Source organism: Lolium rigidum, chromosome 6 (assembly GCF_022539505.1).
Source record: "Lolium rigidum isolate FL_2022 chromosome 6, APGP_CSIRO_Lrig_0.1, whole genome shotgun sequence".
Taxonomy (NCBI): domain Eukaryota; kingdom Viridiplantae; phylum Streptophyta; class Magnoliopsida; order Poales; family Poaceae; genus Lolium; species Lolium rigidum.
This window is the reverse complement of record NC_061513.1, coordinates 324552092-324565230: the sequence shown is the minus strand read 5'-3', so window position 1 is coordinate 324565230 and position 13139 is coordinate 324552092. Positions and strand designations below refer to the sequence as shown.

At 47.6% G+C, this 13139-nt stretch overlaps 2 protein-coding genes across 2 annotated transcripts; both read left to right on the top strand.

Annotated features, from left to right (window-relative positions):
• Nucleotides 1-2752: 2752 nt before the first annotated feature.
• LOC124658976 lies at nucleotides 2753-3407 on the top strand. Its single transcript, XM_047196955.1, has one exon. It carries the CDS (start codon nucleotides 2769-2771, stop codon nucleotides 3138-3140), a length of 372 nt encoding a protein of 123 aa, XP_047052911.1. The 5' UTR covers nucleotides 2753-2768; the 3' UTR covers nucleotides 3141-3407.
• An 8699-nt stretch (nucleotides 3408-12106) lies between these two features.
• LOC124664726 lies at nucleotides 12107-12557 on the top strand. Its single transcript, XM_047202175.1, has one exon. The coding sequence runs from the start codon at nucleotides 12192-12194 to the stop codon at nucleotides 12555-12557; it is 366 nt and encodes a 121-aa protein (XP_047058131.1). The 5' UTR covers nucleotides 12107-12191.
• The last annotated feature ends 582 nt before the right edge of the window (nucleotides 12558-13139 follow it).

The following is a 13139-nucleotide window of genomic DNA, read 5'->3' as shown; positions in this document are numbered from 1 at the left end:
TTGGACAAGGTTAGAAGCACCAAATAGTTTAGCTTAGAATGTAGCACCTCCGCTTAAAAATGAATATCACCTTTTTTTAGATCTACACATATTTTTTAATGTGTAGATATATTCGTATATGTATGTAGAAAGAAACTGCCCCGCGTCGCTCCCCGCATCGGGCAACTCAGGTGGAGCCCTACAGCCGCCACCACTTCCTCCCCTCCTCCGATCTCCCTCCTACTTGCCGCCGGCGCGCACGCGTGCGGGCCAAGCTCGTGAAGCTCTTGGCGGCGGCAGGTCTCCCTCTCGCGTCGCGCGCGCGGAGGCGGCGCTGGATCTGCGGCGGTGACGATCGGCCAGCGGCGGGGCTGGTCGGTGGCCAGCGTAGTGGGATCCGGGGCGGCGGCCTCGCGCGGTTGTTCTGTGGCGCGTCACGCTCGCTGCCTTGGCAAGGGCTGCGGTGGCCGGGTGATGGCTCGGCGATGCGGCCGGCGGCGGGGGTGACCCCGAAGGCTGCGGATCCGGCTTTCTCGGTGGCGTGGTCGTGCCTGGTGGTGGCCGGTGAGTCCTCTGCGCCACCTCCTTCCGGCGGCTCATGTTGGTGGCCTTCTTCGGTTTTGGGGGTGGCGGCGAACGACTCATTGACGGATCTGTGGTCGGTGGTGGCCTCCTCTTCCACCGATGATGTCGACCGGCGGGCGGCGGCCAGGGGGCTGCCGTTCTGCCTAATAAAGGTGGTTGTCCTAGGGTTTCTCTCGCGCCAAGTGAAGATCGGTCGGAAGCTTCTTCCCACCGGGCTGGCAGGATTGTCGTGTTCCGGAAGGTCCTGCCAGCGAAATTTATTGTGCGATCAATGCCTGACAATTGCTGGATTGGGTGTTTTCGATCGGACGCACCCATGTTTTTTATCTGACCGTTTAGTTTCAGAGAGAGCGCTTCGAAGCTCTGATGGCTGTTAATATAATGGAGCTCGTTTTCTTTCTATGGTGCTAGCGGAGAAGGTCATAAAAGCCGAGATCGGTGGAAGAGCAATGGTGGTCGGATCTTGGTGGTGAGGTGAAATTGGCTTGGAGCTTCGTGACTTCAAACAACGACTTGTATGTGGGGGCGACTGCACAGGAGAAGTTCAGAGTTCTATATCAGGGTAAAAATCCAGGATCTGGCCTTAATTGGTTGTGCATGTCAATGTTTTTGTTGAAGGTATTGTTTTGATAGGGAGGACTTTTGTCAGGGTGAAAACTTAACATCTATGATCGGGTGACGACAGCGTTTATGCATTGTTTCCTTCTTGGAGGCGTCGCTTATGGAGGAGCTGATCTTCTGGTGTTGTCTTGGTGGTGTGAGTGTTGTTGTTTCAAGTTTTCTATCTCTGTAGCAGGAATTTTCTTTTCTGTAATTCTTTTTTTTTGCTGTGTGCATCCTTTATGTCATTAGGGCATGATGTTGTTGCAGAGACTGGGTGTAATTGGTATCTCCGCGATATTAAAATATGTTCTTTATCGAAAAATGTATGTAGATGAAACTGTGATACTTATTTTGGTACGGAAAAGGTGATACTGTCTTGATACTGGATAGAGATTTGGTGCACATGGCCACCAGTGATCTCGTTTTTAAAATAAATTTAAAATCATATTTTTGAGTTTCAAAAAATTCTGAAAAAATATTTGCATATAACCAATAATGTATCCCACAAACGTGTAAAATATTAATTTTAAATGCTTCATATTTTAAGCTACACAAAAAAGACAAAAATGCAGATCTGGGTAGTCATTTTTCAAATCTACAAAAACATGTCAGATTTGTTATTTTTGTCTGGCTCAAAGTAAAAAAGAATTTTGGGTTGAGATTTTCCATGATTGTGAGATGTATCACTAACAATCTACATAATTATTTTTCAGATTTTTTGATAACTAACAAAAAAAAATTCAAAATAGCGAGAGCACGGGAGCTCGGGAGCCAAAAGCACTTTTCGATACTGTCTTCTACTATCAATTCTGTGTTGAGATGCTTGCAAAATTCTCAATGATATCCTTCGAGTCTTTAATACCAGAGGCGCCGAACGTTGCATTCCGAAGATATTTCGGCAAAGAAAAATGCAAAAACCCCGTGCCGGTGCCCAATAACACCACCACCCACGGGATGATCGTGCGTGTGTGCGACCGCTAAAACGACCGGAGCCGAGTCCGGCGACGCGTCCCGGGTTTCCTTCCCAAAAGCGCACGCACCACTGCCCGTGCGATGGAAGGCACGTGCACGCCCCGGCCCGCCGGCTCGTCTTATCCACTCGTTCCGCCTTCTCCCGCTCCGCTTTTAGGGCATGTACAATGGTAGAAAAGATATGCCTTCCCTTATCCCGCCACATCAGCTAGAGAAGACATTAGATACAAGTCTTACAATGCATTATCTCTTACAGCCATCTCTAGCAATTAATTCGAATAATTAATTTTTGGTAGGAAATTTGTTGCTAAGGGAAGACATATGTGATACAATGGAGAAAATAGTCTTCCCTTATTTCCTAAGAGATGATCCCTTAGCTAAGGGAAGACAACATTCTATCTCTTCATTCTCTCTCCTCCAACTAAGCAAAAAGCTGACGTGGCATCTCTAAGTGAAGGCTGACATCACCGCATTGTACATGCCCTTATAATCCCGCCACCATTCTCGCTTCCATCCCAACCCCAACCACGCCACCACCTTTACCATCCAAGCCAATCCATCCAATCACCAAGCCAAACCCCACGAATCCGTCCTCTTCTCTCTCTGTCTCCTCCTCGCGGCGCGAATCCATGGCGGTGGCGACAGGACCCGCAGCGACGTTCTCCGTCCGTCCGACGGCGCGGCCCTGCGCCTGCTCCGCTGCCGCGGCCGGTGGGGCGAGGTTCCGCGCGGACGCGACCGGGAACGGCAAGTGGTGGGCGCCGCTGCTGGGCTGGTCGGGCCAGCCCGACTACATCGACGCCCAGCCGGCGCCGGCGTCTGAGGAGCAGCGCGAGACGCCCGCGGCGAGGCGGTTCGGGGTGCTGACGGAGGAGAAGGCGCGGCAGCTGCGGGTGCGGATGATGGAGACGGAGAGCTTCCACGACGCCATGTACCACTCCGCCATCGCCTCCCGCCTCGCCTCCGCCGCCCGCGACGGCGACGACACCAAGGCGCGCTAGCCACGCGACAACTTGCTCTCGATCTTGGCGTGGCCCAACGCCCACGACGATCCGATGATGTAAACCCGACTGGTCCACTCGCCGACGAGAGGCCATGCATGCGCCGTGTACATAACTTAGCTTACCTTTCTTCTTCGTTCGGGTGATCGTTCGTGCTCCGTTAGAGGATGAGGGAAGGGAAGGGCCAGTAATATTTAGGACGCCGCCCTTTCGGCTCCCCCGGGCTCATTCATGGAGACGGAACACTAGTTAATCTTACCAGTTCCTTCAAGCAAAACCTGTGTACAAAAATAATTTCGGTTTGCTCTGTGTCACTGCAAGGCGCTACACTGAATGTCTGAATCCCTGCTTCTGCGAAATCACGGCTCGGAGGGATTCAAATGCTTCCAAGCTCGCAGTGGCCACTCAATACTCATGACCATTTCGAAAAAAAAAAAACTCAATACTCATGAACAAACCACGAAATCGGTGATCAGATGTATTGCGAGTCGCGGACAAAGTTTTCTCCCCGGAGTGAGGTTTCCTCGATCTGTTCACCCTAATCAGCATCAAGGCTCAAAACTCCTCGCAAAGTCGCGATTGCCTATCGTCATCGGCGACGACCCATGGGCCATGGGACTTTGCGTGCGTGGCTGCATATCACCACTTGATAATCAAGTAGCTACCCCAGTGAGTGCGTTATCATAATTAAACAACTTCGCACGTCATCTCCACCGGATGATTCAACTCAATCACTATGTAGTGTACTCTGCCAACCCTCCATTGCCCATTGGCTCATCGCGGACACAATGACGCCTTGATCTAATCCGATCCATGGGACCATGACCAAATGTTATTTTACGTAACGACTGTAACGGTACGTAAGGAAAGATGCTACTCCCAGTCATGCGGAACCATTACATGACGTTACAACTGGTGATCTTGTCAAACCCACTATATGTCTCAAATGCGGTGTAAGTATTTTTGGGGACAACATATTTTAATTATCATTAATATCAACATACGAAACTATGACTCTTTGCAAGGTTGACAATTTGCACCCACGGATTAATAGTATACTATATGATCTACCGTTTTTAACCACGTAGATGATCCCACGTGCATTTGTGAGACACAAGAGCAACCCGGGGTTCCTTGTCCATAGAAACCTCCATCGTCTCTTCATCTCACCTTGCAGCCATTGGAAGAAAGTCGCATGTTTTGATCAAAACATAGACATATGGTCTTCATCGAAATGTTGAACTTGAACATTTAGCCACTTCCAATATGCATGATACATCCTTCGGTGGAAGTTTCTACATGTATAAATTAGTTTGCTACATGTCTAAATGAGTTAAGCTAGGAAAAATTATAAATAATTTACACTCAGCGTCCATGTTTCTTTTAGCTACCTGCTTTTTATAAGTTCCTCTCACTAACATTGTTATCTTAGCTGGACACTAAACATACCTCCAAACCTTCATGCCAGAAGCAAGGCAGGGGGGGGGGCATTGGCCCCCCTTTTAACTCAGCATCTCTCCACAACTACATTTAAACATAAGAGTACTCAATTGATATTGGAGATATTCATATCTCTATAATACTTAATCAAACTGCATACTCTGCCTGATGTCACGTATAGTTTCCTGTGCTAGTAGAGCACCGGCGTCTGCCACCGTCTATCGTCTCACCGTGCCTTGCAAAATGATATTGGTTAGCTCATTACATGTTTCCATCCGCAACTTCCACTTTCATGATCTTCTAGGTGAGCTTCCTTCATTGCCTCAAAGAAATTCCTATTGTGAAAGGCCTGAAAGTCGGGAAATACATATGTATTGCACGCATGGGTGAGGGTGCTATCATGTCCACTCGTTGGCACAAGTTGTTTTGAGATTCACAAAAAATAGATAAAGAATTGATGTGGCCGGCTGAATAGGACGTAAAGTCGGTCAGGTGGACAGAGATTCTTTGAGGTTAAACATATTCCCTCCATTTACTATATTTATCGAAAGTTAAAAATTATAAAGTTTGACAAAAAAAGTGAAATAATAATACCAAAATTGATGATATCAAATACATATAATTTAAAAATATACTGTATACTGATTCTAATATAATAGTTTTTTATTATGGATGTTGATATTTTTTCCTAGTAAAAAACTTTATAAAATTTAACTAAACCTAGACCGGCCGTGAGGTAAGCGTCAACGGAAGAAGTATATTGTGTTGTACGCCCATCATCTTCACGTGTCCCTCGTGCATCGTCCCCTCCAAGCTTTCTCCTATTCTCTTCCCTTGCTCTTATGTTCAACTAGTTTGTACAGTCTGGTGGCTCTACACCACAAACTGGGCAATTCACAAAACTAACCTAAAGTTAAAATGATTTTCAAAAATAAACTATCAGCGAAACAAATTCACGAATCTAACCCCTCCGTGTCACGCCGTAGGCTAGGGCATGGCATCCCATTGTGTGGCGCCCCTACGGCGCCACACAATGGGATGCCACGCCCCTAGGGCATGGCATTGCACTTGTTTTTTGCCACGCCCCAACCCAAGGCGTGGCACACCATTGTGCCACGCCCCAGCCAACAGCGCCACACAATGAGATGCAACACCATGGAGATCGGGGTGACACAAAAGGGTTAGATTCGTGAATTTGTTTCGCGGAAGGTTTACTTTTGAAATTTGTTTCAACATTAGGTTATTTTTGCCAAATTGCCCCACAAACTGTAGCTGCAGAGCCGTGGCGTTGCACCGTGGCTATTCTCCATTCAATACCAACTTAAGGGTGGCCATGACAAGTACTAGAATGGACATTGTTTTCTTCTTGAGAGTACGCTCCATTATTGCATCAAAGCATGGAAGGATAAGCCAACAACGCAAGCTCGTCCCACCTCCCACCTACGTTGGCGCCGCCATGACCTCTCTGCATCAACACACTGGCCTGTCTGGCTACCGTCCACCACCTCGACGCCACTGTGGTAACTTGTTCCAAAAATCTAGGCATGGGGCATTGAATTGTTGAAGCATTTGGAACGCTCGTTCTAGGATGAGAGAGTGCAGTGCCTAGAAGCCCACTGTTTGGAAGATATGCTTATTGTAGTCGCAGCTGCGGAAGATCAAGATGTTGTTCATCTTTAAAAAAAAAATCTTGCTTGCTGCCTTCTATCCTGGTTCGCGACCTTCAGCACCAGGGCTAAACGTGGCACCTTCGCTGCGCCGATGTAAGGCACATCATGCCATGATAGCCATGTGTGGCGCGGTGCAATAAAGCGGGATAAAGAAGCACCAAATAGTTTAGCTTTTACCACCTCCGTTTCAAAATAAATATCACCATTTTTTTGGATCTACACATATTTTTTAATGTGTAGATATATTTGTATATGTGTCTAGATGAAGTTGCGATACTTCTTCTTTTTGGCATGAAGGGGATGCTGTCTTGTAACACTAGTAGAATCAATTTTGTGTTGAGATGTTTGCAAAATTCTCTATGAACACCTTCGAGTTCTTTATACCAGAGGCGGAACGTTGCATTCGGAAGATATTTCCATAAAGAAAAATGCAAAACCCCCGTGCCGGTGCCCACAAGACCACCACCCACGGGATGATCGTGCGTGCGACCGCTAAAACGACTGGAGCCGAGCCCGACCGCGCGTCCCGGTTTCCCAAAAGTGACGGCCCGTGCGAGAGTGCATAACTAAGCTTTCCTTTCTTTCTTTGTTCGGGTGATCGTTCGTGCTCCGTCAGAGCATGAGGGAAGGGGGAGGGCCAGTAATATTTAGGACGCCGCCCTTCCGACTCTCCCGGACTTATTCATGGAGACGGAACACTTGTTAATCTTATCAGTTCGTTCTGAAGCAAAACCTGCACCACAACTGCTATAGTGCTATGATGATTTACAAAAATAATTTTTCGGTTTGCTCCGTGTGTGTCGCTACACTGAATGTCTGAATCCTACTTCAGTGAAATCACAGCTCCAGGGATTCAGATGCTTCCAAGCTCGCACACTGGCGACTCAATACTCATGAAAAAGCAACCTAGGGTGATCAGATGTATTATTGCAAGTTTGACAGAGTTCAATTTCCTCCCCGCGGAGTGAGGTTAATTCTGTCCGTGCACTTAATCTGCATCATCAAGGGCTCAAAACTCCTCGCAAAGTCGCGATTGCACCTCGTCAGCGGCGACGGCCCATGGGACTTTGCGTACGTGCGTCGCTGCCTATCACCACTTGATCATTAAGTAGTAATCCCAGTGAGTGCGTTATCATAATTACACAACTTGGCACGTCATCTCCACCTGATTCAACTCAATCACCATGTCGTGTACTCTGCCAAGCCTCCGTTGCCCATTGGCTCATCGCGGACACAGTGACGCCGACCTCTGCCTTGATCTAATCCGATCCATGGAAGACCATGACCAAATGTTATTTTAGACTAGTCACAATGGAAAGTATCATACACTAGTATCATGCACATGATACTAGTTTATGATACTAACCCCACAATGCATAGTATCATAAGATAGTATCATAGTATCATTATATTTAATGTTTTGTAGAATCTCAATGCAAATGTGTGTACATGAGACTACCCACAATGGGAGTATCATAGGTAGTATCATGCATTCCATGCATGCAAAATGCTGATGTGGCAGTGTAATTAAGGATGAGAGAGAGGGTACTAGTATCATAGGTAGATACTGTATCATAGCACATACTACTAGAAAATTTAATGTCAAGTAAATCATGTACATATATTTGCATTGAGATTCTACAAAATAATTAATATATAGAGACTATGATACTAGTATATGATATCATGCATTGTGGAGATAGTAACATGTAGTAGTATCATACGAAGGGGAGTACTATGCATTGTGACTAGTCTGATGTGTTTGCCATTAAGTTTTCTAGTTTTACGTGCTATGATACGGTATCATATTATGATACCACTCTCATATTTTACCTCATTAATTGGTGTGCCACATCAGATTTTGGCCAACATGGCATGCATGATACTACTTATGATACTCCCATTGTGGCTAGTCTTAGGTATCGAGTGTAACGGTACGTAAGGCAAAGATGCCACTCCCTGTCAAACCCACCATTTCATTACGTTTCCAGTTCGTGACTTTGCCAAACCCGCCATTTGTCTCACAGGCGGTGCAAGCATTTTTCGGACAAGGCTTTTATAACTTGTCATTGATATCAACGTGTGAGATTATGAATTTGTTCAAGGTTGATAATTTGTACCAACGGATTAATTATATATGATCTACCATATTAAAGGATGGAGATGATCCCACGTGCATCTGTGCGACACAAGAGCAACCATCGTCTCTTCATCTCACCATGCAACAATTGAAAGGAAGTCGGCATGTTTCGATCAAAACATATGCTCTTTGTATAAATGTCCAACTTAAACATCTAGCCACTTCAACATGATGCATCCTTCGGTGGATGTTGCTACATGTCTAAATGAGTTCGGCTAGGAAAACATAGAGTAAATAATTTACACTCATCATCCATGTTTCTATAGAGAGAAAACAGCTTCAGACCGCTCTCCCCTTCGCCCTCTCCGTCCCCCACCCCTCTTCTGCCCGTTGACCCCAGGAGGCCGGGCCGAACCCGACCCTTCTCCGGCGGCGCTACCAGCCGGAGATGGGGAGGGGGATGCGCCGGTGTTGTAGATAGGTCTAGGTTTAGGTGTTTTGGCAGGATGCCGTGGTCTTGGAGTCGAGCTCCATATCTTTTGGGCAAGATCTGGTGTGGATGGTGGTGGTGGCGGCGCGGCAAGGAGCTCCGGCGGTCGGATACGGCGGCGCCTGATCATCCCCCAGGGATATCCATTAATAAGTGATGTGGGCATTACCGTTCGGGTAACCAACATTAGACTACCTCCTCCGACCCAACCAGGGGGCCATGAAGATTGGCCAACGACAAATGTGGGCCTATACGTTAGTTCTAGTGAAGGAGACTTACCCGAAGAAGGATTCTTGACGAACAAAGCAAAAAGACGCTATACAAGGAAATATTAGAATATATCTCTTTGTAACCTAGTCGAGTCCGGACAGAACTCTCGGGACCTGGTCTGCTATATAAGGGCCAGGAAAGGGTCTGTCGAGACACAACTTCAACACATAGAATCACCGCAAGTCAAGAGCTAGAACCCTACAATCTTAGCCTCTCGACGAGACAACCACCACATCCTATCGGCTACCCCATTGTAACCCAATATATTCGATAATCAAGATCAGACAAGCATGAAGTAAGGGTTTTACCTCATCGAGGGCCATAGACCTGGGTAAATCTCTCTTCCCGTTTGTTTGGTATCCGATGTCTCGTGTCAGCCTGCAGGATTCTGTCAACCCTAAGCCCCTCATGGTGGGCATTGCCCGGCAGCACCCTCGACAATAAGCCCAAGGTGTGCTCTCTCTCTCTCTCTCTCTCTCTCTCTCTCTCTCTCTCTCTCTCTCTCTCTCTCTCTCTCTCTCTCTCTCTCTCTTTGATCTCCATCTTTGCCATGTTCATCATCCTCCTACTGGTCGGCCGTGGTGGTGAGGGGTGGGGAAAACAGATTGATGGTGGAGCTGAGCCAGAGAAGAGCAGGGTCTCTCTTTCCCCGGTGTCTTGGTACGGCACCGGAGAATGGCCGATGAGTTGTGATTTCAAGCCCCTAAGGTGGGGGATGGAATCATATGCTCCTCCTGCCAAGCCCATCAACAATAAGCACTGGTGGTTGCAAAGCCGCGCCCTCGACCTGACCGGCCATGGCGGCGAGGAGGAAGATGAAGATGGCGACGACGGTGGTGTCTTTGGTGGCCACATTGTGATGAGTTCTTGCTCCTCCAACCATCTATGCTTGCCTTCTCCCACCCGTGGCAGGAGTGTCGTCATGGAGTGCAGGCTAGTCGACATTGAAGGAGCTAGTGAGAGCTCATTTGTATGGGCTTTCCGAAGCTTGGAAGCAATATCGGCGAGCTTCATCTCGACGGCTGCGTGTCGTTTGTTAACGCCGGTGAGCTTCGGCATCCTATCAACCTCCATCGGAGGCCTTCTTCTAGGTCAGCGGCCGCGCCCAACATCGACATTGCAGCAAGTGGTTTTCCCCCCGCGGTGGTGCTCGACAGCGGTGCAGCTGACCTCTGGCTCGGCAGAGGAGATAGGGAGGGACCTGATTTATTTTTACATCTTTCAGCGAGGTCTCCTCCACATATATTTGGGGACTCATGTTTTACTTTTTCTTTATTTTGGGATCCTCTGTAATAATGTACACCTCCACTGTTTGGATATTAATTTAAGCTTGCAGGCCCTTCGGGGCTCTTCTTGTTAAAAAATAAAAATCCATGTTTCTCTCAGGTACCTTCGGGCCTCCACTAAACATAGCTCCACACCTTCAGGACCGCGGGGGAGGGGGGGCATCCCCCCCCCCTTGACCTCTACATAGCTCCACGACTACATTTAAACAATAGAGTACTCAATTGATATTGTAGATATTCATATCTCCATAATACTTAATCAAACTCATACTCCACATGGTGGCACCTGTAGTTTAAAATGCCAGCGCAGCACAAAGCGTTCGCTGCCGTCTTTCGTCTCACCACGCGCGCTGGGAATTGCGGTTCACATCCGCAACTTCCACTTTTGTGATCTTCTAGATGAGCTTCATTTATTGCCACACTAGCTTTTATCGATCTATGTATTGTCCAAGCCGATGTCGAGTTCTATGTATCGTTAGATTCGAGTTTAAATGTATTGAACTGGCTAAGTGGATTAGAAGTATTCAAATGGAAGTTTGAGTTTTTGAGATGGAGGTTTGACGTGTCGAAATGCAAGTTTGAAGTGCTGGACATGCCTTATTTTGCACCATCCAAAATCCGCGTGCCCTATTTTCCATCATATTTAGAGAGGCGTCATGGGAGTGGTGGTTTTGCAGTATAGCATATGCTTCCTTTTTTAAATGCATTTTAGATATATTTTAAAATATAAAAATTGAAACAATAAATTTGTACGTACATCTTTAAGTGCTATGCGTTCACAAATTTTTTTTGTGAAAAATCGACTTATCGTATGGCGTGTGTAAAAAAGGTAAAATTCGGTGCTAAAAATAGGTTTTTTTCAAAGTAAAATTTCTCTTTATTTCATAGATCATAAAAAATATCGATTTTTTCGCGAAACCTGACAAACTCACATATAATGTGGAGATGTACATGAATAATTTTTTGTCTAAATTTTCAACACTTTGAAATACGTTTTTTTCGTAGAGAGAGCATATGCATCTAGGAGCCTAATTAAATTTCCAAACCTTAAATGTAATACTACCCCTGATCGTTTTTAATTGACGTCTCGCCATGCCTAGCTACGTGCATGGGTCAACTAACCCCGCGTCGATTAAAATTGAGAGGAGGGAGTGCAAATTATAAATAGGTCATTGCTCTGCCCATCTAATTATGATTGCAGACACAAACACGAGTCGATGACGCGCCACCCTCATCGTCAAAGTGAAGCTTATTGCAGTATGCGGACAAATGTTAGGGAGCTTTGGGTTCTTATAACAACAACGAACTGAAACGTTGCTTATATCTTAGTCTCGTGCTTCTACGTTGGATTTTGTTTCTGCTTGAAGATTCGTATTTGCTGCTTGTACTTTATTTAGATCTTAAAACACCCTAAAACATCCTAATGTAATTCGAGTGAGACATTAAGTCTTAGTCGACTGATCGTTAGGTAGAACATTTCTTTTGGAAGTAGAAAAAAGCGCACGCGCGGCACACGGCAGTCACGGCCGAATATCCCGTCCCTATCGTTCGACCGTACCGTGCGATGTGCGCCACGTGGCAGCTCCGGCCCATCCTCTCCCCTCGGTCCGCCCGCGAAAGCTTATCCGCTCGTTCCTCTCCCCGCTCCTCCCGCGCGCTTTATATAATCCCACCGCGCGCCACCTTTAGCAGCAAACAACAACAACGATCTAAACGGAACCAATATCCAGCTCTGCTCAATCGTAAACCGGCCAACCCCGCTGAAATCTTTGGATTCTTCCTCTTGTTGTTCTCGCGTTGCACATCAATTCATCAATGGCGGTGGCGCATGGAACCTCAGCCGCCTTCTCCGTCCGCCCGACGGTGCCCGGGGCCCGGCCCTGCTCCTGCGCGGCCGCCGGGCCGAGGCGCAGCTCCGACGGGAACGGCAAATGGTGGGCGCCGCTGCTGGGGTGGTCGGGCCAGCCGGACTACATCGACGCCCAGCCTGCAGCTTCGCCGGCGCCGGAGGAGCAGCGCGAGACGCCGGCGGCGAGGCGGCGAGGCGTGCTGACGGAGGAGAAGGCGCGGCAGCTGCGCATGCGGATGATGGAGACGGAGAGCTTCCACGACGCCATGTACCACTCCGCCATCGCCTCCCGCCTCGCCTCCGCCGCCCGCGACAAGGACGCCAAAGGCTAGCCGCGCGGCGCACCCCCTGCGAACGGGCTAACCGAGCGCCCCACCTCGCCGGCGCCGTGTACATAAGCTTGCTGTTCGTTTGTTTGATCCCTCGACACAAGGGGACTGCTAATACTGATTTACCAGCACCGGAATGTACGCGATCATATGAAAACGTGCTAATCTCTCTGCATGATTCTATACAAGTCTACAAGAGTAGAAAACAAACGATTGTACTGTATGAGTTTTTCTGCCCCCAACTTCTCCGCAATTACAGCGTCGCTTTCTTTTGCGTCATTGCAAGTCGACGTCGCCGTCGTCAGCGCTAACCCATGGGTCTTTCACGTCGTCTCTGTCGATCGGTCGGCCACCTCGATCTTGATAAGGAATGCCAGTGTGTTGTCCTAATTAAACAACGTCGCACGTCACCGGCACTTGGATGATTCAGCTCAATGCCGAACCACCATTGTCTCGTCTCCGAGACAACGACGCCCACGTACCTCTGTCTCGGTCTATTCCGATTTCTGATCCAAGACCATGACTCCATGTTATTTTAGGTATCGAGTGTAAGTAAGATAAAGCCATAATGATGCCAAAGTAACT